This window comes from Podarcis tiliguerta (genome assembly GCF_965153285.1).
Source record: "Podarcis tiliguerta genome assembly, chromosome: 18".
NCBI classification, from domain to species: Eukaryota; Metazoa; Chordata; class Lepidosauria; order Squamata; family Lacertidae; genus Podarcis; species Podarcis tiliguerta.
In genome coordinates, this window is record NC_139551.1 from 12,028,713 (window position 1) to 12,056,159 (window position 27,447).

Here is a 27,447-nt window from a genome sequence, read left to right on the forward strand (position 1 = left end):
CTGTCAGTTTCAGTCTGTTGGTTAGTTTTTGTAGTACAGCTGTTATCCATACAGTTTGGTACCAGTGGGCCATGTTCATTCCAGACAGATCCCTCTAGTTTCCAGTAGGCTTATAACTTTTTTACAACCTGCTGTTCCTGAAGCTTAGTTAGATAAACTATTGCCTAAAAACAAAGGAATGAACTATCATTTCCAAATCTTTTGAAAAAAGGTCACCCCAAAATCCATAAATCATTTTTCGTATATGTAACTGTATAATGTATTTTTTGTATAATACAGGGGGAAATTGAATTTGCAAATTTTCTAATACTTCCGCAAAGTGTTATACATTGTACATCCCCTCTTATTGCTTAGAATAAGTCAAGGCCTTGGTTTCTGTTTCAAGCACCATAAATTTCCCACATCAGTTTGGGCGCATGTTGTGCGCACAGATGGGATCTGGATGGCTCCCACTTCCCGGGCTTCTCCAAGACAGTTTTAGGTAGTTTCAGACAGCTGTAAAAGTTCCAAACAGTTCCTTAAGTTTTTAAAAGTGTTCATACTAATGAGTAGTAAGGTTATATATACAGTGATTCCAATTTTTCATTTTGGGGTGACGATTTTTCACAACTGAGAAGAATTAGTCCATTTTTCAGTGTTTCTAAGCAAAAGTTCATCCCTTTATGATACTGGAAATCGTTTTTGTTTTTGAAGAAAAAAAGAAAGTCAAAAAGTTATCACTCTAGTGTTCTGCCATGATGCTCCTGGCTGCTGAGAGTAGAGGGCTTGTAAAAGCCTCACATATCTGTAGAAAGGGCTTCGTGATTTGAAAACAGAGACGATGTATGTACTTTTGCAACCCCAGAAAATCTTTAATAAAAACAATTTAAAAAAAATCTGTGCAGCGTTTTTTTGTTCTTATGCATCTGGCTTTGTAATACCTTTGGCTACACAAATAAATGAGCAACAGCAATTAAGCTAAGCAGGTCCTGTAGCCACCCTGCTCAGCTTTGCACAACGTCCTCATTCTGGCCACAGGGATATGCATCCGTTCCCTTCTGAATTTGTCATTCCAAACACAGAATTAGCATTGGCTTTTGTACAACATTCTCTTTATTTCATGCCGAGCGTTTCCCCTCAAATGGCACACCAGAGTCCTTTGATCATTGGAAGCCAGAGCAGACTGAATATATATCTTTATATGCAAAGATAGGAACATACACCCTCTGGCTAAGCCCACCCATTCAACCCTGTAACCCCTGTGCAGCTTGAAGGTCCCACATCTCCATCCTGGTGCATCTTATTTACATGGCAAATATCAGGCGGGGGGGTGGAGAAGAGGCCAGGAGGAGCTGTCAATACTCCTGTCTACACACTTCCGACAGGAGGACAGCCAACATGGGACGGAATATGGAGGAGAGGGCACAGCAGGGACCCAGCTGGACTCTATTCCCATCCTCCAGCCTAAGCTCTGGCCCTCTGAGCATGCACAGAGTGGCTTTTCCATGACAGGTGGAGGCAAGCAGGAGGAGGATCAAGGTCCAAAAGGAAACGACGCAGGAGGCCCTGAGAAGTGGCAAGGATGGTGGGGGCAGGTGAGCTGGAAAGAATGCCAAGATATTTCGCACCTGGCAACCAGGGCACCCCTTTAGTTTCTGGTAGTATGTGGGCAGACGAGTCTAAAAAGCCCAGGACACAAATTTCCACAGCCTTCTAGCAGCGATGGTGGTTCCTTAACTAGAAGAGATGTATTTAGTGTTAACGCTGGAAGTGCTGCCTCAATTCTGACCAAATGAAGCCTCCTAGAGCAAAATATACATCAGCTGCCCAGAGTGGCTGGGGCAACCAGGTCAGAAGGGCGGGGTAAAATAATAAAACTATTACTATTATTATTATTATTCCAGTTTGCAACATCTGCTTTTTCTCATCTTTGCCAATCTCAAACTCCTCCATTTCCAGATGAAAATGGAGAATGGATATCAGGCTAAATGAGGAGGAGGAGTGGAGACGCCCACCCTAAGAGGCGCCCAGGAAGGGGGTGGTGGGAAACAGGAGGAGGAGGAGGAGAACTGGGAAATATTGGAGGGCAAGGAACAGGGGTGAGCTAGCAGATGCACCAGCCCTGAACAGAGACAGGAGCCAGATGTGATAGAGAGTACCAGAGCCAGTTGATACAATGTCCCTTGAGAGCCTGATAGATCCCCCTCCTTCCCCTAAAACCAGGTGTTTCCTCCATGTCAGAGAGCAGAAAACTAGACATCGACAGAAGAGTCCCTTGGCAGCCACCGTAGACAGCAGGACGGGTCTGATATGGAGAAAGCGAGCTTCTGGGGAGAGGAGCAGGCCCCTGGGCAGCAGCTCAAGCCTTGATGGATCTCCTGTGCTTCTGTTTGATACTAATAAATGAACTGATGAAGAAGCCCCTCGTGACAGGACCCACTTGGGGAGGCGTGTCCTCTAAAAGGACAAACAGAAGCCTCCAAGGGTCCACGTCGCCCCGTGTTGTTGGCACAACTTGGCCAGATTTTGATAACAGGACAGGAATGCCCTGCCCAAATTTCTCCAGAGGTTGCAGCTTGGCCTGGCCAGAGATCTACAAATATCTCTTTGTGGAATGAGGTCCATCCCTCCCAAAATGGGGTCTTTTCCCAAGTAAAGCTGGTCCAGGAGGCTTCTGGCCTCCAGGTGCCCAACCCTTTACACGTTGGTCTCTCTGAGCAGGTGGAAATAGCTGCTCTCAAAAGCGTTGCAGACGCAGAGGTCCTCCTCAGAGGGCTCTGATGATGCCTTCGCCTCCTTGGCCACCAGGGTCTTCTCCTCGGCCGGGAAGCTGGGCACCAGAGACGTTGAGCCAAAGGCTTTCTTCTGCAGATTGGGAGAGTTCCCTGCATCCTGTGCGGACGGTTGAGAAATGGAAGGAAGCCATTGAGAAAGGATTTACACCCAAGCAAGATGAAAAGAAAGAAATGATAAAGAAAACACAAATAATGATTTAAGGCGGAAAGGCAAGGGGCAGAGTAACCTTGTTTGTTTTGTTTCTGTTTTTCTTGTAAGGGTATATGAGCAGGAATTGATCAATAGGCATCCCTAGCTAGCAGGACCAGTGGGCAGGGTTGGTGGGAACTATGGTCCAAAAACAGCTGAAGACCCAAATTCAGGTAATGCTGCTCTAGTGGCAGAGAGCTCCACAGGACTGGAACAATGACACTAAAGGCTGCTGTCAAATGAGCCTCTCCAAACTGGGGAACAGCCAGCGATGCTCCTGCAGCTGCAGGTGAGGGTGATGATCAAGCTGGAATATGAGGGTTCAGGTGGTCCCTGTTCTCTGCGCTGAGTGATGGCAGCTCCGACGCACTGCCCACTGCCCACCATTATCAGAGTGCCCAGTTTCTCCACTGTCCTACCTTGGTGAACGGTTTCTTCAGGCCCTCTGGGGAGACCATGGCGGTCTGCTTCATGACGTCCCACCAGAGCACGCCTGGCTTCTTTGAGCTCCTTTTCGCAGGCCCTGCAGGAAAACCCAGAACCACGAGGGAGAGAGAATTTGCACACTTTCAGGCAATGAAACATGAAGTATTGAAATCAACTTCTAAAATGGTATTCTTTTGTAGAATATTAGGGGGGAGGGACCATTATAGTTATGTCAAAATGTACGCAGATGAGAATTTGTCATTTAAAAATTTGGAATTGATGTACAGAATGGATAAAATATCAGTAATATAGAAGCTTTGTAAGGGAATAAAAGAACACCATGGAATGTGTCAACAGATATGAGAGATTTGTTCTGGTTGCATTTTAAAAGGATTGGTTAAAATTGGAAATATAATAAAAAATATTATTTAAAAATGGAATCAACTTATTTAAAAAAAACAAATGAAGCAAATTAATAGGTAGCTAATGGCTCCACCCCACCAATTTACCGGTTAGGCAGCTGGCTAGAACCCCGATTACAACTGTGGTGAGCGTTCCCAAGGCACCGTAGTAGAGGTAGGAAATGGCGTAGAAGTCATCCGCAATGGCCGACCTGCAAAGGAAGTGAGATGGTGAGATCCGCAGGCAAGGGAATAATTGAGTTCTGGCTCCTAGAAGGTGTTGGCAATCTGGGAGGAGTACAGAGGAGGGTGACCAGGATGATCAAGGGTCTGGAAACCAAGCCTGATGAGGAACGGTTGAAGGAGCTGCATCTGTTTAGCCTGGAAAAGAGGAGACTGAGAGCAGACAGGAGAGCCATCTTAAGGGCTGTCACAGGGAAGATGGAGCAAGCTTGCTTTTTCCTGCTCTGGAGGGTAGGACTCGAACCCATGGCTTCAAGTTAGAAGAAAGGAGATTCAGGAGAAACTTTCTGACAGTGAGAGCTGTTCAATGGGAAGGGACTTCTGGGGGGAGAGGACAGTGACCCAAAAACCTCCTTGGAGGTTTTTAAGCAGAGGCTGGGGGGCCATGCCTCATGGATGCTTTAACTAAGATTTCTGCATTGCAGGGGGTTGGACTGGATGACCTTTGGGGTCCCTTCCAACTCCAAGATTCCACCAAGATCCCTCGATCCTTTTCACATGTCCTGCAAGTGAGCCAGGTGTGCATCTGGCTCTTCCTGCCTTGTGCAGAACCTGACATTGTCCCTGCTTGTCCCTTTAGGGTCACCTGGTTGGCCCCTGTGAGAAGAGGATGGTGGGGTCAGTGGCCCCCTTTGGCCTGGTCCAGCAGGCAGATTCTTCTCATGGAACCTCCAGCTCCGCAGGCAGACAATTTGCAGGTTATTGGGGGGGGGGGGGTTGGCCACTGAGGACCAAATCTGCTCCCTTTGACCTGATCCAGCAAGATCTTCTTATGCTTGTTATGAACCTTCAGCAGTACCTTGTTCCTGGGCTTGTAAGCACATTGAACAGCACCAAAGCGCATTGAGGCGCACTGTAGAATGTCCTTAGTTCTTACAGGCCATAAATGGTGTTGCCCCATTACTGAATTCTACTGAATCCTCCTGAATTCTACTCTGGGCAAAGAAATGTTGTTTTGTTGTGTTTTCCTTTAGTGTTATAATAATCTTATTACTTATACCCGCTCATCTGGCTGGGCTGCCCCGGCCACTTATTTGAATTTGCACCAGAGATCAACAACCATCTCACCTGTCTGCGACTTCCGTGATGTTCCGGGGTGGCAGTGGGCCGAGCATGATGGTGGCGTTGGCTCCCTCAGAGGCGTTGTAGAGCAGGCACAAGTCTCCGTAGGATGGGAGCACCCCCATGGTGGCGGCGCTGGGTGGGTAGAGGGTGCCCCCCACAGCCACCCAGAAAGAGAGGGCAAATCCCACAAGAAGCCCAGCCAACACCCCCTGGGAAGGAAGGAGAGGTTGGGTTTTATGCTGCTGCTGAGCTGAAAGTCCCACCCCCCACCCAGAAATTTTTGCATAGGAAGGGAGATTCCCCACAGGCATCCAGTTGGCCACTGTGAGAAGAGGATGCTGGGATACATGGGCACCCTTTGATGTCCTTATGGAACCTCCAAGTCCAGGGGCAGTCTATCTAGAGTCCTGCATTGTTAGGGGTATTTTTGTGTTCTTTCGTTCCAATCCTACTGCTTTGTTGCAAGGCCCCTCCATGGCACAGCACCTTTCTCCCAACACCCTTTTATGAGGGGTGAAGGCACCCAAAAGCATCCTCTTGGGTCCTCTTTGGGACTTACCACGGTGTTGCAAGCTGGGATAAACATCCCCAGGATGAAGGCTCCCAGAAGGGGCCCACTGATGACGCCCATGACGGTGAACGAACCCTGTGCAGAAACACAAAGCGGGGCAGAGAAGGCAAGGGTAAGCATGTTGTTGTTACGAGGTTGTCAAGCTGGAAGGTGTGCAGCAGAGGAGAGCGACCAAGATGGTGAAGGGTCTGGAAGCCAAGCATTATGAGGAACGGTTGAAGGAGCTGGGGATGTTCTGCCTGGAAAAGAGGAGACTGAGAGGAGAGAGGAGAACCATCTTCCAATATTTCAATGACATGGAAGAGGGAGCAAGCTTGTTTTCTCCTGCTCTGGAGGGTAGGACTCGAACCCATGGCTTCAAGTCACAAGGATGTCCTGGATGCTTTAGCTGGGATTCCTGCATTGCAGAGGGTTCGGCTGGATGACCCTCGGGGTCCCTTCCAACTCTACCATTCTATGATTCTGTTGGAGGCCTCACACCTCCTTCCCAAAGCTGGGCAACTGCTTACCAGGCGCCCAGCGCAGGGCAAGCTGTCACACTGCCCTAAAACCGCCTCTGGTCAAATTTTAAAGTCAAAGGTTTTAAAGTTGGTGGCCTGTGGGAGGGAGTTCCGCAGATTAACTCTGTGAAGAATGACTTTCTCTTATCTGTCTTGAATCCTCTGCTGGCTGTCCAAGAGTCTCGTGTCACGAGAGAAGGAGGAACACTTTTCTCTGTCCACTGTCTCCCCGCCACGCACAACTGTGCAAACCTCTAAGACACGAGTAGCAGCTGCAATCTGAAAGTGCCAATCAGCTCCCAGATATGCCACTATGCAGCTCGAGTTGTTAACATATGAGATACAATGCAGAAACCGATAAGCCGTGTGTGCGCACATCTGTGAATGCAAACTTTTCCTGGTTGCTACAAAGGCGGGTGGAGTGGCCTCCTTGTTGAAACAAGATGAGACAATACTGGGCCGAGCGTGGGAATCAACTCCCTACGTCATAAAACCAGCCACCGACACACATGACTGGAAGGCAGAGGCCTGGCTGCCAGCTTCCGTGCCTCGGTGGCTCCCAGGCTGGACTACTGCAATGCACCACATATGGGGCTGCCCCTTGGAGACTGTTGGCAAGAACGCGTATCAGCCTGCATTGGTCCTCAGTACATTCCCAGGGCCTGATGCAAAGGGCTGGATTTGTCCTTTTAAAAGCCTCGCAGCCCACCCTCTCAAGCTTGTTGAGGACCTACTACACCAAGCAGCGTAGTTAAGCTGGACCTTGTAGTTAACCTACGGAACTCCCTGCCACAAGAGGCCAATGACTTGGAGGACTTCGAAAGAGGCGGGGCAAATTCATGGAGGAGGAGGAGGCTATCAGTGGTTCCTAGACTCTACAGCTACAGATAAAAAGAAGGGTTAGGGGAACTCCCTGCAACAGGAATCATAAAAGGACCTCCTTCTGGGTTTCCTTTGGGGGCACCTGTGAGAACAGGTGCAGGATGAGATGGGCCTGATCCAGCAGCCAAGCTCTTCTTAAGGAGGACTACTGTGACAGCAGAACCTCCGTGCCCAAGAGCAGTCTACCTCTGAATACTAGATGATGGGGAAACAGCAGCTGTGCTCAGATCCTGCTTGTGGATGTCCCTTGTGAGAACAGGAGGCTGGACTAGATGGGCCCCCTTTGGCCTCATCCAGTCAGCCAAACTCTTATCATCTTCTTATGGAACCTCCTGGTCCAGGGGCAGTCTATCTCAATTCCCAGATTCCTAAGGACATTTGGCCGCTGTGAGTGCAGGGTGCTGAACTGGGGGGGGGGGGGACCCTTTGGCCTGATCCAGCAGCCTCTTCTTGGGTTCTTAAATAGTTTGGCTCCCTGAAGAAAATAGTGGAGAAGCGTTGCCTGCAAAATACCCTGTTGCTATCTTGAATGCAGATGGTGCTTTCAGGAAAAAACACATGAGCCAAATCCTTGCGGAAAAAAGAGAAGAAATTGAGGGAAGGGTCATAAGCGGAGACAGTTACCCTGCCAGATGGGCAGTGCATAAATAGTAAAAATAACAAAATAATAATAATAAAATTAGTATTACCTGCAACACCCCACCTCCCAGTAACGAAGACAGTGCTGCGACGGTGATGCACGACGTCCCATAAATCAGTGCTGGAAATGTTAAGAATAAAAGCACAATTTCCATTATTATTATTATTATTATTATTGCTAATTTTTCTCATTGGCCATTTTAGTGTTTTGGCCTTGCTGGAGACTGCTTGTTTGTTTGTTTACAATCAAGCAGTGTATAAATTTTACGAAATGAACAAATCCTCAGGAGTAGATCTGTTGAAAACAATTGGCTTAGGATGATAGAATCATTGAGCTGGAAGGGACCCGAGGGCCATCTAGTCCCACCCCCTGCAATGCAGGAATCTTTTTACGCAATGTGGGGCACGAACCCACAACCCCGAAATTAAGAATCTCCTGACGGAACTATGCTTGTTCCCAAGGGGTCTCCTGGGATGCCCAGCCCAGCCTCCCCACGCTTTGGAGGATCCCCCGGCCACCTTCACTCACAGAGCCCTTTGGAGATGAGGGTCAGCTTCCGTGGGGAGAGGCTGGGCAAGTTCGGCTTGATCAGGTCCTCCACGGTGACGGCGGCCATGGCGTTGATGCTGGTGGAAGCCGTGCTGCAGAGGGAGGGAAGACGGGGCAGCTGCTACAATGGCACGGAGGACAAAGCCACCAACAGCCTGAATTAGCTAGGAAGGAGCCTCCAGCTTCAAGAGCAGTCTATCATCAAATGCACCGGGGAAGCAATCCCAAGAGACGGCTGTTCAGCTCATGCCATGCTTTTCTTCCCAGCCAGAGAATGCCAGAGTGCAGTTCCAGCACCTCTCAGGTGGGTGCCATCGACTCTTGTGGAACCTCCAGGTCCAGAGGCAGTCTATCTAGATCCCTAGGTTCTTTGGGGTAATTTGGCCCCTCCAGGGACGAAATGCAGACCTAGATGATCCTTTGGCCTGATCCTGAAGGCTAGCTGAAGGTCTATATCTTCCCATATGGCGGGAGAGGAGCTTTTTGGTGGTGGCTCCTCCCAGACAACTTGGGAACTCCCTGCCTAGAGAAGCTTGGCTGGCTCCCTCCTTGCTGACCTTCTGCTGGCAAGTGAATCCTGTTCTGTTTCGATGGGTCTTTTTTAAAAAAAGGAAACGGTTTTTAAGAGTGCTGTGTTGTTTTTATTATGTGTCTTTTAATAGATCTTTTTCATATTAGAATCTGTAGTGTTGGAAGGGACCCCAGTGATCATCTAGTCCAACCCCCTGCAATGTAGAAATATTGTTTTAATTCTATTAAATTCATGGTTATTTTTATATGTTCCTCGCTTTTTGCATCTCACCTGCAGCGTTTTAATCTGCATAAACCAACACCCGTCCCGTTCTAGAAGAAAGTGAGGCGTGTATTTCTGGTGAGGCCCCTGCCATTTGTGTACAAAAACTAACCAGGCTGGCTGTTGAATTTCAGGTCAGCATCCTGCACTGAACCAGAGTGCTGAAAACTGAAATGGAAACGCTCCCTGAGAAACCACAATCTCCCTCCAGGTGGAGCTGGGGACTTTGGGGACACCATGCTCCACCCCAGAAGCAGATGCAATAAAATAATTTTTGTTGACTTTCCTAGAGCTTCTAATATTAGATAGCTTTAGCTATACTCAGGAATCAAAGCTTTTGTGTCTCCTTTGCAGGAAATGTAATTTCTTTGGGGGGTTTATTCTGCGTGGGGCAAAGAGGGGGTCTCCCACACTCACCTCAGAGTCCCGCTGTATGCACAAGCCAGGAAAAGTCCAGGCACCCCGGGGTATTTCTCAAAGATATCCAAGACCAAATAAGGCATGTACTGAGAGAAAAGGAGAGAAAGTGTCTCAGGGGCAGCAGGAGGGCAGGGAGATGGCCATGATTTGAAGCTGGCCACAAGATGCACAAAGAATGGTAGAGTCAAAAGGGACCCCAAGGGTCATCCAGTCCACCCCCTGCAATGCAGGAATTGTTAACAGGGAAAATGATAGAATCATAAAGTTGGAAGAGTTCCATGATTCTATGCCCACCCCCTGCAAGGTAACTAATACGTTTCTTAAATTAAACAAGCAGACCTCAGCAATTTCCACCCCGTCTGCTTTCTTTCTCATTTCTCCAATGTGTGTTCTACCTCCCGCCATCCCATAACATTTTTGCACGACTGCAGCACAAGAACTTCTCTGTTGGGGGGTGTTTGTTTGCCTGTTTGACCCTTTGTTCTTTCCTACGGCAAGCAGTTTGCTTTGGCTTTCCAAGCCCCCTCTGAGCCCCCGCCCCACCCCCGCGAGGCAGAGGTACCTGGTCAGGTGCAGAGATGTATCCGGCCAAAAGGGGGTCGCAGTCCTTGTAGAGAGTGAACATGACAATCCCGCAGCCCACAGCGCTGGAGACGATGAAGAAGAGGCCCACCTGGTTGACAAGGAGAGCTCTGGGGAGAGAGAAGAGGGGAAGCAGAGAGGACAAAAATAAAATTTGAACCCAGGACAGGGAGAATAGGGGAAATCAAGCAATTAAGGAGCTTACAAAGGTCTGGAAGAGGGATGCGGAGCCCAGAAGGTGGCTCAGTTGGTCAGAGTGTGGTGCCAAGGTAGAATTGTAGAATTACAGACTTGTCAAGTTGGAAGGGACCCTGAGGGTCATCTAGTCCAACCCCCTGCAAGGCAGGAATATTCTGCACAATGCATGGCTTGAACCCACGACCTTGAGATTAAGAGTCCCATGCTCTGCTGACTGAGCTATCTTCTCAGTTCGTGCGTTCAATCCCCGTGTGGGCCAGTTGCATACTTCTGCATTGAAGGGGGTTGGTCTAGATGACCCTCGGGGTCCTTTCCAACTCTACAATTCTGTGATTCTGTAATAAGGGGCTTCTGCTGGATCAGGGCAATGGCCCCTTCTAGTCCAGTGTCATGTTTCCACAGCAGCCAACCAGGTGCCCCGAAGGGAAGCAGGATTTGAACACAAGAGCCCTCTCTCCCCTCCTGTGGCATTAGCCCACCTCCCAGGGTCATTGGGGTGGGGGTTAAAAGAGGAGACCCAGGCAAGCTGCCTTGGGCTCCTTGGAGAAAAGGCTGTGATACAAATTCCCTGATTAAATGAAACACTGAGGTCTGGAACCTTGCCTGGTCTATGCAGGAAGGCCCTGGATCTCCCAGTCTGTCCCCAGCCAACCTTTTTATCAGCCCAGCACAGCCCAGCCAGCTGCTGATAGCTTTGTGGGGCTGTGGGATGGGCACCTGGGTGGGGTGGCCCAGAGGGTGCCCCCAGGTTATCGAGCCTCCCCAGGAATACAGCTTGAGTCTATAGACTCAGGGACATGGAGCAGCACAACTACCTGGCAGGTGCCCCGGAATCTGCCATGGGGATCTCAGAAGCCTCGGCCAGAGGAACAGCCAGCCGCTTCCGAGGAAATAGGAGACAAAAATGCGGGCCCTTTTTTTTGGGGGGGGGGGAGTCTATGTTCGCCCCAGTGCAAAAGTCACCTCGGATTATTCCCTATTAAGGGCTATGTGGGAGCATTTACAATGCCAAAATGGGTGTCAAATTTACCCATCCCTAAATATAGGAAAGCTTTTATGCTAACCAGATTTAAAATTCTACCTTCCCTATTCCTCAGAGGCAGAAATAATAAGATCCCTGTTTAAAAGTGGTAATTTCCCTGTGACATGGGAAGTGCCAATGTATTATTCCATTGCCCTTTTAATTACAACCTCCGCAAACAGCTCATTACCCCAATTCAGGGAGATCTGAAGCAGTCTATTTAAAATACCTATTATCAGATTGAAACCCTCTGATTACACACAATGTAGCAGAATTCTGTGCATCTGCTATTACCCGCAGGAAAATCATGAAAAATCAAGACAGCAAGCATGTGTATTTCAGACACATGGCTCTTCTTCGAATCATTTTAGTAACAACTAAAATTCTAGCTGGTTGGCGACTCGCCTCCCTGCTTTTATCCGGCTTGTTCTGACAACTATTGTATTCTTAGCCTTTTTTAAGCTGCTGGTCTATGACTAACTGATTGACTGATATTCCTTATGATGTCTATCAGCCTCCACCACTTTGGGGCTTCAGTTCCCTCTGGCCCCTCCAACATTTCTTCGGTGAAAATAGGGTCAGCTTTTCTCTATTTTCTGTTCCCTCTGAAACGGGGAGTTGGGAAGCTGCTCAGATGCAGCTTCTAGGAAAACCAGACACAAAAATGGACTCCTCTGGGTTGGGAGTCTCTGTTGCTCCACTGCGAAAAGATGCCCCAGGTTATTCCTTCTCTAAGGGCGATGCTTAAATGAGCCCCCGCTTCAGGTTTCCCCCTTCCACCCAACTCACAATTTCGCCTCTCTCTCTGTCTTGCAGGCCACGTAGCGCTGGACCTGGGCCTGATTCACCCCGTACATGGAAAGCCAGACCATCGTCCCGCCAAAGATGAAGGTCCAAAAAGTGTAGCGGCTGCGGGGATCCAGGTTAAAGCTGGGGAAACAGAGAGGGAGGAATGTGGGAAGACGGACCTAGGAATCACGATAGACTGCCTCTGGACCCCCCAGAGATGGCGCCGACAGCGCTATAGTTCCCACAACCCAGGACGTACTCGTTGAAGTTGATGCGGGAGTTGTTGTAGGCGATGGCCAGGACTTGTGCGGGGCTCCCCACCAGGATGGTCCCCTGGATCAAGATGGCGACAAAACCCGAAAGCATCACCGCCACCTGGAAGACGTCCGTCCAGATCACGGCTTTCATTCCTCCCTGGAAGACGGAGGGGACAGTTAGGGGCGCCCAAGTCGCCTGGCTGCGGAACGCACAGAGAAATGAACGTGTCGGGGCTGGTTTCCTCTTTCAAATGCTTTTAAAGGTGTCTCTCTCTGTCAATTATTTAATTAAATGCTAACACCTTTACATATAAATTCTACATTCCAAATTTGTTATGCGTTTCTCTTTCAACTTTGACTTCTGGTCTTTCTCTCCATGCCATTCTTAATCCCATCCCATTTACAGAATGTATTCTATTTTTTCCTGCCAATTAATTTTTATTCATTTTCAAATTTAAAACACATCAAAACCAAATTAAAATTAATTTCATACAGGTTTCTGCAAAAACTGGTTTCCCACTCTCTCAGATATATTCCAGTTCATACCCTTTTACATGCTGCTTATTTTACAGATATATCTCAAATTAACACCCATTTTTAAGCAAATTCCTTCTCCTTCAAGCTGTCCCTTTACCAACGCCTGCATGTAGATAAAACAAAATTATATCAAATAACAACATACTGCATTTCACCCAAGACATATTCTCATTTTTCATATATTATCAGTTCTCTGCTGCTGCTCATATTCCAAATCCTGCTCATAATGTCATCTGATTGTGATATTTTACAAATATTCCAAAATATTATTTCAAATATTCCATTCTTCCAGGAACAGTGCGTCATACTGATTTCTTATTTTTAAGAGTGGTTTTCTCGTTTTATATTATTATTTTATTTATTGCAAACCACTTGGAGAGCAGGTATCTAACGGAATGGGTCAGGGAGGACTTTGGCTCTCCCCCGGGTGGAGAGGGAGCCCCCAAGCACATCAATCACTTAGGATGGCAGTGCCTAACCTATGGAACTCCCTGCCTCTTGGCACCAGGCAGGCGCTCTCCCTGCTCCCTTTTCGGCGCCTGCTAAAAACAACCTTTTTTTCTCCAAGCCTACCTTAAGAAGAGGTCATAGTAATTAGTTTTAGTATTTTGATTTTAAAGCAGGGTTGTCCATTTTTACCCTCCAGGTGGTGCAACGATAAAACTGCTAGCACATTTGCAAAGCTAAGCAAATCCCCATCCCGCCCCTGCTTCCGCCCCTTCTGGTGACATTTCCAGGTAACTTCCGGGATCAGCATGTGTGTGTATGGCTGCGCACAAACTGAATGTGCATAAATAGAAATTAATTAATTGTAAGGAAATTTTAAAAATTTGGGAAATGATATATAATGAATTGAAGAAAATGTTTAAAATGACATTTGCAAAAAAACCAGAAGCATTTTTGAAATATACTCAGAGTCGCAAAGTGGTTTCATGCTCTTTATTCAGCTCATAGTGGTGAGGAGGAATGAATGAAAGTCCCCTCAAAGTATCTGCTTTATATACATTATTTACACAATGGGCTGCACATGATTGGCTAATTCCGGAATTCTACTGTAAGCCAATCAGGTTGTGGATTCACTTCTATCTGGAGCATGATTGGGTGGTTCCTGCCAACCAATCATACTGCTGCATTGTTCTAGGACCAATCAGACTGCTGCATTCTGAATCCTATTGTTCTAGGACCAATCAGACTGCTGCAGTTTGGATCCTATTCAACTCAGTACATAACAATTTTTGTTAGGGATTGTAGGACAAGACCTGCCAAGGAAAATAAGGAACTTATTTATGTATGTTACAACAGCGGCAAGAGTATTGATAGCACAAGGATGGAAGAATGAAGAAATCCCGAAAATGGAACAGTGGCAAGAGAAATTGATGAGCTATGCAGAGTTGGCTAAATTGACATACAAATTGCGAGACAAGGACAACTGTGACTTCAAGGAGGAATGGGAACTTTAGACAACTTATTTAAAAATAAAAATAAAAAATGAACTGGGCTCCTTGGCAAATTTGAATACACAAATTTATTGTTGATAACATGAAGGACAGATATGTAAGGATATATATAATTTTATAATATGCAGAGAAAATATGTGCAGCAAAATCAGGGAGAGGAGCTGAGGGACGTCCATGGGGGGCGGATTACGTAGGTGATTGTATGGCTTGATAATTTGTTATTTGGAAATTGAGCAATAAAAATATTTTTTTAAAAAAAGAAATTAATTAATGGAAATAAATCAATGAGCCCACCCAGTCGTACTCACAATGGTTGTGTAGAAGGTGCAGATGATCCCCGTGGAGAGCAGGGAGGCCCAGATATCCAGCCCAGTCACTAGAGACATAACCAAGAGGAAAGGTTGGTCTTGAAGCTGCCAGCAAAAAGTGTTGCTCCTCAAAAGGGAAGGACTGTGAGCTCAGGGGGAGTTTTCAAGCAGAGGCTGGTGGGCCCCCTGTCAGCTGAGATCCCTGCACGACCCCCGGGGACCCCTTCCAACTCTGCCATTCTACGAAGCTTGCTCCACCTTCCATGTGAGAGCCCTTCCGCTCTTTGCGGTGTCCAAGGTCTCCTCCAGGCTAAACGGACCCCGCTCCCTCAACCACTCCTCATCTGGCTTGCTCTCCTGACCCGAGAGACAACACAGGACTGACCTTGGTTGAGGATCAAGGCTGGAGCATAGATGACAATCCCGGTATACAGCATCTGTGTTGGATGGGGAGAAGGAATTGTTTCAACATCGGCATCCATGTCTTAGAAGAAGGAACTTTGGAGGAAACAGGGGTGGACTTTGGGCTTTCAAATTTCAACAGTGCCCTGTGCAACGCTAAAATTTGGTGTGTGTCCCCCCCCCCCCACTTCTTGCACTCCGTTCTACAGTGTTGTTTTGGTGTCCCCTGCAGCATAGCGCCCAGTTGTGCTACCCTAAACCCACTTCTCCTGCTTCTGGGAGACCGGGGGGGGGGGGGGGGGAAGGGGGAGGGGAGCTTGTTGCAGCAGGAGGGGGGAGACCCCCTGGCTTCTTCACCAGCCAGACTCCTCTCTCCCCTTGACCCCTCCTCTCCTGCTTCAGCTTCTGCCCTGATTCTGCCCTCCTCTCTCCCACCCAGCGGACCCCCAGCGACTTACCGTGGCAATGATATACTGGATCGTCCCACACAGGCGGACTGCTTTGGAGAACCTCATTTCCAGGTACTGTTGAGAGAAGATGGAGAGTTGAGAGGAGAGGGAGAAGGACTCACGGGTTCTTTCCAAAGAGTCTCCACAGGAGATTCCTCTCAGAAGAGTGACTGCCAGGATCAGTCCCATGGTGGCAACTCCAAGTGGGACTGGGAAAGACCTCTTCTCTGAAGTCCTGGTGGGTCATTGCTGCCAGCCAGTGTAGACAGTACTGAGCTACATGGACTAGCAATCTAAGCTGTTATGACGCAGATTGCAATTAAATCCCTCCTTTTTTCAGAAACATGAGGGCAGGAGCCTCATCTTGGTTTAAGAAGAATCCCAGAATTGTAGATTCAGGTAACATTGTAGCGTTGGAAGGAACCTCAAGGGCCATCTAGCCCAACCCCCTGCAGTGCAGGAATCTTTTGCCCAACATGGGGCTCGAACTCATGACCCTAAGATAGAGAGCCTCGTGCTCTTATCCACTGAGCCCAGGGCATGGAGAAGAAGGACCTTCGCTCAGCAGTCAAGCCCCTATACTGCATGCAGAAGGTCACCCAGGGGCATCTCCAGGACGGGCTGCAGGGAGAGACCCCCGAATCTGAAACCCTGAAGAGCCATAGCTGCCAGTCTGTCTAGACAACACTGTGGTGAATGGGTCAAGGCTACAAGGGAGATTTCTTCGTTCCTATTGAATCAACAGGCCATGGTTGCTTTAGCTGAGATTCCAGCCTCGCAGGGGGGTGGACTAGATGACCCATGGGGTTCCTTCCAACTTTACAGTTCCATGATTCTAATAAGGGTGTGGACTAGAATCTTTTTTAAAAAATATTTTCAGTGGAATGGTCACTGTTCAGCATCCTTGCAAGCAGAAGGTCCCCGATTCAGTCCCACAGGGCCCCTCCAGGGAAGGCTGGGAAAGACTCCTGTCCTGAAACTCTTGAGAGCGGCTGCCAGTCAGTGTGGGCACCACTAGGTTAGATGTGCCTAGTGGTCTGGCTCGGGCAGCCCATTCAGCAGAGCACGAGAGACTCCAAATCTCAGAGTCATGGATTTGAGTGGGGTTGGGCTAGATGACCCCAGGGTTCCTTTCAGCTCTACAATCCTCTGATTCTATGGCAGGATTCCAGCTGTTTCCATCATTCTTTCAGCTCAGCCATTCCCTGCCAAAGATAGTAAGCAGACTTCGTTCCCGGCAGCATCTCAGCTGACTGCCTCCCTTGTTCCAAAACACACACACACACATTTTGTTTATTGATTTTGCAAACACACAGAGACACCCGTGTGTGTGTGTTTCGCCTTTCACCCCATCTCCGATGATTTCCAGGAGGTCAAGCAGTGCAGGGATGGGGACTTTGCCCCTGAGCCTTCTCTCACCTCTAGCTCAAAGGTCTGCGTTTTGGCCTGACCCAACAGGGGTTCCTCTGATGTTCTTACAGGCGCACCTGGATTATGAGGCAGCTCCAGGTTGCTGTGATGTCCTTGAGAGCTCCTTGTGGAACCAAGCTTCCACATCAGCTCATCTGCGGCACTACCATACGCAAATGCGCACCACATCCTTCCACAGCTGGCTTCCTCAACCCACCTGAGATACCTTCACTCCAGAGCTGCATGGATCTCTGCCTCTTTGAAAGCCCTTGATGGTGCTTCTTGGCTCCCTGCCCAGCCATGCAAGCAAAAGCACCCAATCCGTGATGGTGGCTTTTGCGTCAGGTGAGGCCTGGCTGCCTGGGTTTCATGTGAGAACCCAGGTCCAAGGGGCCCATCTAGTCCTTCACCCTGTCCTCACAGTGGCCAAAGAATCTAGGAATCTGGGTAGACTGCTTCTGGACTTGGAAGTTCCATAAGAAGATAACCAGAGCCAGCTGCATCAGGCCAAGGGAAGCCCATCTAGCCCAGGGTCCTGTTCTCCCGGTGGCCAAATACCCCATAGAACCTGGGAATCAGGATAGACTGGAGGCTCCACAAGAGCACGAGAAAAGCCTGGCTGCTGGATCAGGCCAAAGGTCCACCTGGCCCAGCATCCTGTCCTCACAGTGGCACGCCCAAAGGGAACCCGCAAGCGGGATTCAAGAGCATCTCTCCCCTCCTGCGGTTTCCAGCAACTGGAACTCAGAAGCATGGCGGACTCCAAACAGGTACACATACCGCCAAACATTTTGTGAATCTAAGTTTGGCCTCATTGAGGGGCAGTATTTCAATATGAGTAGGAAAATGAGAATACCCCTAAGCATTATTTTTAGAAAAAAAAGGCACAGTTTAAAGCCATCCAGTTTGGAATTCCTCACTCCCCCTGTGGCAGGGAGTTCCACAGTTCATCTACGTGCTGTGTGCAGACGGTTTCTTCGTTTATCTGACCTCAGTTTCCGTTGGCTACAAGTTCTTGTGTTGCGCGACAGGTAGGGAAACTCTCAGCCCTTCTCTTTCGCAATCCAAACCACTTTGCAAGATTGGCAGTTCCTAAACCCCAATTTCTTTAAAAATAGTAATAATCCCAGCTAACTGCAGGCTGCTATGCAATGCAAACAAGATGACTGCAGGGCTTTGGGACACCGCAGTGTGATCCCAGGGATCTAGTCCAGATGCGGAGGATTAAATCTGAAATCAGTCAACAGGTGACTCAGACCTGAGGTTCACTCCTTGAGTCATTTGTGGATCTGCCTGACAGCATCAAACGTCTCCGAGGCAAACAATATAATCCTGTATATGCAACATTCCTCTATATGTCATCCACTGTGTACTTTCAGACCTCCAAATGTCCCTTTTTGCAGGGAAACTCCCTGTTTTACAGAAGCTGGCCCGATTTCTGATTTGATCCCAAAATGTCCTGCTTTCCTTTAGGACCAGTGGCGGAGGAAGAGGAGTGCGGGGGGAGTGCACCGCCCCCGGCAGCACAATCCCGGTGGGGGGGGTGCCGTCGCGGCTGCTCCCCCCGCCCACGCTGGGCGCCATGCCCCTGGGACGCGCACCAGCCCCACCCCGCCTGCTCTCCGCCCCCCGGTGCCGGAGCATGAAACTCCGCCACTGTTTAGGACGTCCCTATTTTCTCTGGAGAAATCTTGGGGGGTCTGGAGTTATGCAACCCCCGAGCCAAAGAGATAAGTCACTAGACAACCTTTGGACAACATCTGAACGCAGCCCTGGATAGGGAAGCTTTTTTTAATGTGTAATGTTTCATTATGTTTTATATATGTTGCAAGCTGCCCAGAGTGCCTGTGATATAAATGGTGGGGTATAAATAATAAAATTAATTACTATGGCATTATTGTTATGGTTATTATTATTTAACAGGACATGCCTGTTTTCATCAGAGAAATGTTGGAGGTTTTGTACTTAGCTGGAACACAGGAAGCTACATTACACCTAGTCACACCTTTGCTATATCACAGAATCCTAGAATGGTAGAGGTAGAAGGGAAGGGACCCCCAGAGGTCATTCAGTCCAACCCCCTTCAATGCACCACCAGCCTTCGGGTGAACAGCCAGACCCACTGTGCCACATGAATTCATGGGTGAATATAACGTAGAAAAATGTATTCTGATAGCTCTGCAGGTAGAGCATGAGAGCCTTAATCTCAAGGTTGTAGGTTCAAGACCCATGTCTCTACAAGTCTATAATTCTAAAAGTGATAGCAAAAATGTGTTTATTGGGAGAAATCTGCTCTAAAGTATTAGTAAAATTGCATGCAGTGGTAGGGTTAAAAAAAAGAAAATAGCAAATTGATGCAAAAACGGGATTTTAGATCAGAAGCATGAGGAACCTGACTGAGGAGAGGCTCCAATGGGCTACGTTTGCTTTGTAGATTTTACACACGTTGGCAGATTCCTGGCCAACATTCCCGGAGCGAGAACAAGGCTGCCTCTGCTGCCAAAATCTCTTCTCAGCTGGTCTGGGTATGTTTGCTCTGCAAGAGGGTGCTCAGACAGGGCTGATTCAAAAGTCAAGAGGTGGTTTGTTTTGGGAGTCTCAAGATACGCTAGGAAAACACCCTTATCCTGCCATCTGGTTCGGGAGAGGCCTCTGCAGCGCATGGGCATGTGCGCTGGAAACATGCATGTGGTCACGCGGGTTTGTAAAACCAAGCTGGGCCTGGAGATCGTGAGCAGAGGAGCATTTTTCTTCCTCTGTCCTAACACTAGAACTCAGGGAACACTAGAATACCCTCCGCAATTTAAGCTGGAAGGTGTGCAGAGGAGGGCAGCTGAGATAATCAAGGGTCTGGAAGCCAAGCCTGATGAGGAATGGTTGAGGGAGTTGGGTTTGCGGCCAACCTTTTGCAAAGCTCAGCTTCATGGGCAGCTCAGCTCTTGCAACACGCATCCAAAGCAACAGCTTGGCCCAAGGGGTTCATCTTCCATGAAGCCTTGTGTCCAGATCCTGGAGATTTGTATTTCCACTATTCTGCCTTGGTCAGACCACACCTGGGATATTGTGTCCAATTCTGGGCACCACAATTTAAGAAGGACATCAACAAACTAGAACGTGTGCAAAGGAGGGCAGCCAAGATGATCAGGCCTTATGAGGAATGGCTGAAGGAGCTGGGTAGGTTTAGCCAGGTGAAGAGGAGACTGAAGGGAGACAGGAGCCATCTTCCAATATCTGAAGGGCTGTCACGTGGAAGAGGGAACAAGCTTGTTTTCTCCTGCTCTGGAGGGTAGGTGCCAAACCAATGGCTTCAAGTTACAAAAAAAGGAGATTCCAACTAAACATCAGGAAGAACTTTCTGACAGTGAGAGCTGTTCAACAATGGAACTATCTCCCTCAGGACACTCCTCCTTTTTTAAGCAGAGGTTGGGTGGCCATCTGTCATGGATGCTTTAGCCGAGATTCCTACATTGTACGGGGTTGGACTAGATGACCCTCAGGCCCCTTCCAATGCTATGATTCTAAGGCAGCTTCCTGTGTTCCCAATGCCCTTATGAACATAAAAAGACCCCTGCTGGATCAGGCAAATGGTCCACCTAGTCCAGCCTCCTGTTATGGGAAACCCGCAAGTGGGATGCAAGTGCGAGGATCACCCAGTGTTAGGGTCAAGATGATGGACAGCCTTGCCTCTTACTCTGTTTTGTTTCAGGTTGTTTTGAGCAGGCAACACAAATCATCTGGCATGTTTTTAACTGTGCCAAAGTGACAAGCACCCAAACAAAACCACAAGGTCCACAGGAGACGGTGCAAAGATTAGTGCTGTGCAAAAGGACTGACCTCGGTTTATCCTGAGGTCACTTTGCTGCTGGAAGGCTGGGTGCAAAGCAGCTAAAGTTCGCTCAGAGCTCCTTCTCTCACCCGCAGAGCAGCAGCCAGTTAAGCCTCCCTAAACTGAGGTTGCAGTAACCAAAATGGAATGTCTAGTTGCCATTTTGGGGCAAGGCAGCTCTAAAATCTTATTTTGTCAAATGATAGGCTGACAGGGCTTGATTCTCAGTGAAACATCTGACTAGTTCCGAGGACGACCCTGAACTGGGCTAAGAGCTGTGATAACTTAAAGGAAAGTCACTTGATCCAGGAGCAGCCTGCATATATATTAGCCTCTGTACCGGAGACATGGACCATTCATAATGTAAGAATATTCTTCTCAACTCTGCGCAGGGCGGGGGGGGGGGGGAGTGAAGACATGCAACAAGAATTCACTATTGCATTGTTCACTGATCTTGCTCAGGCTGCACAGAAAAGGCATTTTGGTTCCAGAAATTCGTTCCAATTGTGCAGATGAAATATAACTGATAAAATTCTACAGGATGGGGTATCAGTGAGTGAAAACAGTCCAGATCCGGGGATCCCCAGATGGTGGAGATGTCAGGGAGGAAGTCTCAAGGTGCTTCACATGGTCAAACCACAATAAAGACTTCACCTCTCCAATCTGCAGAATTGGACAGAGCCCAGCCCCCTGTTCTCACAGGGGCCAAATACCCCACAGAACCTAGGAATCCAGATAGATTGCCTCTGGCCTGGGAGGTTCCTTAGGGACATAGGAGCCGGGCAGCAGCTGGACCTGCCAAAGGGGCCCATCCAGCCCTTCCTCTTGCCCCGATGGGAAGCCCACAAGCAGGAGTCTGGCAACTCCCTGCCAAGAATCACGCACAGGTGCCTGTCCAAACTCTCATAGATATCTCCTAGCTGGAAGGAGCCCTGTTTAAAAACCTTCAATGGATCATAGAATCATAAATTGCTCCAAGGGTCCTCCTAGCCCAGCCTGCTGCAATGCAGGAATCACAGCACAATCTAAGACCTGGAAGAGTTCAAGTCCTCCCACTCAGCCATGAAGTCCACTAGGCGTGACCTCACAGGGTTGCTGTGGGGATTAAAAGAGGACCAGGAGCTGGAAGAGACCTGGGTTCAAGTCATAGAATTCTAGACTTGTAGAGTTGGAAGGGACCCCGGGGGTCATCTAGCCCAACCCACTGCAATGCAGGAATCTTTTGCCCAACGTGGGGCTTGAACCTGCAATCCTGAGGCTCCTGCTCTACTGACTGAGCTAGGAAGAGGTCTCACTCGACCACGAAGCTCAGTGGGAGCGACCTTGGGGGCAGCCTCTGCCTCTCAGCCTGCCCTACCTCACAGGGTTGTTGTGGGGACTAAATGAGGAGTGGAAGAACCACCATGTGCGTCAGTTTATCTTGGGACAGAAATGCAACGAAGCAAGAAAAGCAACGAAGAGGATCAGGAAGAAAGAGTCTTTAAGCAAGATTGGAAAAGTTTTCTGGAATATCTAAAAAAAATATTTTGAACGGATTAAGACGTTAGTAGGTTTAGAGTAAATTCAGCAGTGTAAACCTAACAGAGAAGATTGAAAAAGAAAAGAACACGGATTGATTGAAACATGCAGTGGGAAAGGATAACTAAAATGCATGACATGTTTGATCCTTTTACATGGTTTTGTATGCTTCATGGTATTTTATGCACTGTGATTTGCTGCAAAAAATTGTAAAACTAAAAAACTGATAAAGACATTTTTTAAAAGAATTGCAATAAAGCCAAGCAAGCTATGAGCTCACCTCGTAGGTGCTGGTGAGGCCGAGGCGGTAGAAGACGGGCAGGAAGAGGTAGGCGGTCAGGAGTGTGTTCAGCAGCTGCCCCAAGCACATCCACAGGAACTTCACCCCATAGCGATAGGCCTCGGCCGGGACCCCCAGAACCTGGATGGCCGACATGAAGCTGGCCGACAGGGAGAGCCCCACAGGGATAGCCGACATCTGCCGCCCGCCTGTGAAGAAGTCCTCAGAAGTCTTCTGGCCTCCTTTGGAGAGGGCATAGAAGAGGCCGATGCTGGTGGAGATGAGGAGCATCAAGGCAAAGACCCCATAATCCCATAAACTGAAGGTGAGCATCTCTGCTCGGAAGACCTCTAAACCACCTCCTAGCGCCATATTGGGCAGCTGAGAGGACCAGCACCACAGCAGATGGAGAGAACAACCCTTGGTGGGTCCAGGGGAGAAAGAAAAAGGAGGAGGACTTGGAGGGTTGGAAGGACAACAGCAGAGGGAAGAGAAATGAGCTTCAGTCCTTGGGGAGAAGGGAGTAAAGGTCCAACTCTGCTCAGTACAGGTGGGGTGAAAGAGAGGGGGGAGGGATGGAGAGAGAGAGAGAGAGAGAGAGAGAGAGAAAGTCTCCACAAATTACTATTTACAAGATTTGGAGGTGCCTGGATAGCAAACAACTTAACCACAAGATGTGATACATTGATTGGAATAGCAAAAGGGTTGCAGGCGAGGAAGAAAGGAGCAAAGGTTTTATTTAAACAGAAACAAAAAAAGTGTGGGAAGCAGAAGGAGAGCCCCCACCCAAGGAAGGGCGAAGGAATCAAGCCAGGAAAATAAAACCCACCCAAAATCTCTCAGGGATAAAAAGTCAGCAAAGACACCCCCCCACACACACACACAACCTCACCAGAATTGGTGTCTGTAAAGTAGGAATCAAATAAGAAGATAACCTATATCTTGCAATTATAGAGTCTACTCTAGCCTCTCTGCCACTGTCTCCTGAAAAAACGAAAATCTGGTTTAGGTGATAGCAACAGTTCAAAAGGAAATGAATGAATAGACGAGCAAAGGAGCCAGGTGGATAAAAAGGGAGAAAGCGAGCGATTTGTCCTGTGAGGTTCAGCGAAGAGGCTGAGATCCTGAGGTGAGAGGAAAAAGAGAAATTCAGCCTAGAAGCAAAAGGGGAAGCCGAGAGCGGAATTGCCCGGGTTGCAAAGGCGAGATCAGCTGTTCGCAGAGCTTCCTTGCAAGCCACCTGCCAGGACTTTTATGAAGCCGGCGATGAGAGAGGGAGGCGTCACCCTTTCCCGCCCCCCCTCCCTTTCTTCTTTATCAAAGGTGATCTGTTTGGTGGAAAGAAGGACCCGGGCACGTGCAATTCTGGCTCCAAGTTCCCTCTCTTTCTCCTCCCCCCCCTCTCTTTTTCTCTGCGCCCTTTCAGCCCTGAGATCAGGAAGCCCAGGCGCAAAAATAAGCTGGGGTTTCTGCAAGAGGAAGTCTTCCAGAGGGCGAGGTCAGGGGCGTAGGCAGGGGGCAGCTGGCCACCCCCTAAATCAAGGAAACAAATAAAAATACTTATCTAAAAGTAGAAATGATCAGAATATTGGAAAATGAAATGCTTGCCGAGAGGTTTTTAAGCAAAGGTTGGGTCTGTCAAGGGTGCTTGAGCTGAGATTCCTGCCTTGCAAGAGGGCTGGACTAGATGACCCCCAGGGTGTCCTTCCAACCTTGACATCTGTCAAGCATCCATGACGGCCATATTTCAAAAAGTGAAAATCCGGACACAAAAAGAGTTTTTGAGCTCTTTTCTCAGTCAGTCAGTGATTTCCACTCAGACGCTGTTTACAAGGGCTGAACACTGGCTATTACCTTTCTTTTAAAATTTATATTCCACCCATTTGGGTGGATTTCCCCAGCCACTCTGGGTGGCTTGCAGCCAGTGGCGTAGCGTGGGGGGTGCAGGGGGGGCCGGCTGCACCGGGCACAACATTTGGGGTTTAGGGTTAGGGGGCGCAAATCCACGGGTTACTTGCCTTGCCCCGGGTGCTGACAACCCATGCTACGCCACTGCTTGCAGCATATATAAACACAAAATATCCTATAGAAGCAACAAGCAAAGCTGCTCAGTTGCAGGTATGGGGTAGAATTTTCATTTTTCCGGCATTTGAAAGCAGAGCTACCTATTTGCAAATGAAATTCGCAGAAAAGAGAAAGACGAGTTTGTTAGGGAGAAGTGTCCTAACTAACACCTAACATTGAAAGCAAATTTCATAAAATCATAGAATTGTAAGGTAAAGGACCCCTAGATAGTTAAGTCCAGGCAAATTCAAGTATGGGGGTGCGGCACTCATCTCACTTTTCAGACTGAGGGAGCCGGTGTTTGTCTGTAGACGGAAGGGATCTCAAAGGGTCATCTAGACCAACCCCCTGCAATGCTGGGATATTTAAAGCACAGGATTCCCGAATCCTGGGAACTGTAGTGTGTTAAGCAAGCTGGACATTGCAGCTCTGTGAGAGGGAAAACTGCAGTTCCCATGGTAATGATGTATGAACTTCAAATGTATGGTTTAGATCTGCCTCAAGTGAAATGATGTCGCAAAACATTGAGAAAGTCACTTACCAATAAACAAATAGTCTATGGGGGGGGGATTATGAACACATTCCACCAACCCTGACAGCTTCAGCAGAGGATTCAATAAATTCATGGAGGAGAGGTCTATCAGAGGTTGGTCTCGTGTTTGAATCCTGCTTGTGGGCCAGATGGGCCCCCATTGGCCTGATCCTAGAGGCTTGTGCCTTTATGAAACCTCCAGCACCAGAGGCAGTCTATCTTGATTCCTTATGGTTCCTTAGGGGCATTTCCATGGGGCATCTCCCACGGGGCAGCCCTTCAGATCTCCTATCACCCATCGCCTGCCAGCCCACTGGCATCTCTTAGGCACACACACCTTCAGGAAATGAGGGAGTTCAGAAGAAGGCCAGCTCCCTGCACTCCCCAGACCCGCATAACCTGCAAGAGAAAAAAGCCCCACATCTCTGGGTTGTGTTATTGTGCAACCAGGAAATTTCTCTTTTCCTTCTGCACGCACTGCAAGCCTTCTTGCATCTGTCAGAAAGGACCCAGTCACCTGCAAATAAATATTGTACTCTATTTTTTAAAAAAAATGCAAACACATCCCTTCCTTGCAGAGGGTTCAGCTAGATGACCCTTGGGGGTCCCTTGGTGGCTACTGGCTGTTGCTCTCCCAGCACCTGCCCTTTCACTCCCTGCCACCTGAATAACCTGCAAAAAGGCCCCAAATCAGTAAGAACAGTAAGTCTAGGGTTGCTCAACAACAACTTTGCCAACTTTTTGTCTGGATTTTCATATTTTGAAATATGCCAGCCCTACTCTCACATGACGTCTTGCCCGCAGCTGCTGAATTGTGTGCCTGCCTCTCTTCGAAATCCCTTCCTTACTCAAACAGCCCCAACAAAACAAAACAGAAAGTTTGTGGAGAGAAATGTGTCATCATAGACACGGGCTGGAAAATTCCCCAATTGCTGCAAGGCCCACGCGGTCAAGTTGCATGCATGGGATTTGGCACACTTATAATCACTGGAAGGAACCAGGTCACTTGAGAGCTTTTTTAAACAATGAGATTGGAAAAGAAAAAAGACTGTTACATTAACATACCTGAATATGCAGGTGTGTATGTTCTTATTATCTGTACAGCTGGAAGGGACCCCGAGAGTCATCCAGTCCAACCCCTGCAATATAGGAATCTCAGCTCAAACTTCCAGGAAAGATGGCCAGCCAACCTCTGCAATAATTGTCAGTAACCTAATATATTCTGTGTAAAACTCATTCCCAATATCATGGTATTTATCCAAAGGAAGTCTGCCTCTATAAGAAGTCCATTCATACGCTGCCAATATTGTCATGTTGTCGAGCCATTGATGAAGGAATAGGGCCCTCGTATTTATGGAGCCGCCTCTCCTGGTCAGCCCCACAGAGGACCTTAAGGTCCATGAATAACCATAGTTCAGAGGTCCCGGGCCCTAAGGAAGTCAGACTATCCTCCACCAAAGCCAGGGCCTTCTCAGTGGTGGCTCTGACCTGGTGGAATACTCTGTCCCATGAGACCAGGTCCCTGCAGGATTTAACTTCCTTCTGCAGGGCCTGTAAGTCAGAGCTATTCCGCCTGGCTTTCAATTTGAACTTAGCCTGATCTTTTATTCCCCTTCCTTCCCTCCCCCTCCCCTTTTTATGAACATTACCCGCTTTGAGACCCCACAGCTAATTCTCCCCTGGTCTCCTCACTGGCCCAAATAGGACTAATTTAGCCAGCTAAATAATAAATAAACATCTAATGTTTATTTGATGGATTTCCCCCCTAAACTGATTTTTGAATTCTGCATTTATTGTTATTCACATTTTATACTGTATTTTATGCTGTTTTTTGTTGCATCAATTAAGTGGTTTAAATTTGTTGTTAGCCACCCTGAGCCCGGTTTTCAGAACCGGGCAGGGCGGGGTATAAATAAAAAAAAAATTATTATTATTATTATTCCAATTCATCCATATCAGTCTCTTGGCCACCACTGGGCAGCCTAGAATCCATTTTTGCTGTTGTCAATTTCCATACAATGAGTATATGGAGAGTAAGGAATATTGTGTGTAGTTCTGGATGCCTCAGCTCAGAAATCCAATGCTTTTGAACCTCATTCTGAGGAGAAATCTGCAAAATAACTAAGCATGTATTAGGAGCCTCTCCAGAACCGGCCCTACTAAATATTTTTCAAGATGACAATGCACACTAATATTACAAAAAAAAATCATAAGCTACTTGCAGATAGGAGTGTCATAACTAGACCTTGTCATGTTCACCTGTCAGGAGTGAACATGGGCCACTGGTACAAGACTGTATGAGAAACAACCCTACTAGAGGGGGACATAATCCACAGAATCTAAGTAGGAAGGGACCCTGAGGG

General features: G+C 48.1%; 1 protein-coding gene and 1 long non-coding RNA gene across 5 annotated transcripts in view; both read right to left on the reverse strand.

Annotated features, from left to right (window-relative positions):
• Window positions 1-27,447, reverse strand: part of LOC310668660 — a 151,027-nt gene that overhangs the window by 67,637 nt on the left and 55,943 nt on the right. The window lies entirely within an intron of this gene.
• Window positions 2,012-27,447, reverse strand: part of SLC5A5 (solute carrier family 5 member 5) — a 36,116-nt gene continuing 10,680 nt past the window's right edge. For 2 of the 4 annotated variants that reach the window (XM_083421577.1, XM_083421579.1), the window contains 14 exons: window positions 15,464-15,529; window positions 14,989-15,040; window positions 14,604-14,671; window positions 12,304-12,458; window positions 12,045-12,185; window positions 10,017-10,146; window positions 9,452-9,540; window positions 8,221-8,333; window positions 7,742-7,812; window positions 5,659-5,745; window positions 5,103-5,308; window positions 3,900-4,003; window positions 3,384-3,487; window positions 2,012-2,871 (listed from right to left, as the gene is read on the reverse strand). In XM_083421577.1, the coding sequence (XP_083277703.1) occupies window positions 2,677-2,871; window positions 3,384-3,487; window positions 3,900-4,003; window positions 5,103-5,308; window positions 5,659-5,745; window positions 7,742-7,812; window positions 8,221-8,333; window positions 9,452-9,540; window positions 10,017-10,146; window positions 12,045-12,185; window positions 12,304-12,458; window positions 14,604-14,671; window positions 14,989-15,040; window positions 15,464-15,529 (1,581 nt within the window). In that variant the 3' untranslated portion in view covers window positions 2,012-2,676. Of the gene's footprint in view, window positions 2,872-3,383; window positions 3,488-3,899; window positions 4,004-5,102; window positions 5,309-5,658; window positions 5,746-7,741; window positions 7,813-8,220; window positions 8,334-9,451; window positions 9,541-10,016; window positions 10,147-12,044; window positions 12,186-12,303; window positions 12,459-14,603; window positions 14,672-14,988; window positions 15,041-15,463; window positions 15,530-22,488; window positions 24,343-26,149; window positions 26,224-27,447 lie in introns of those variants that run through there. The other 2 variants (XM_083421578.1, XM_083421576.1) reach the window with 2 other exon arrangements.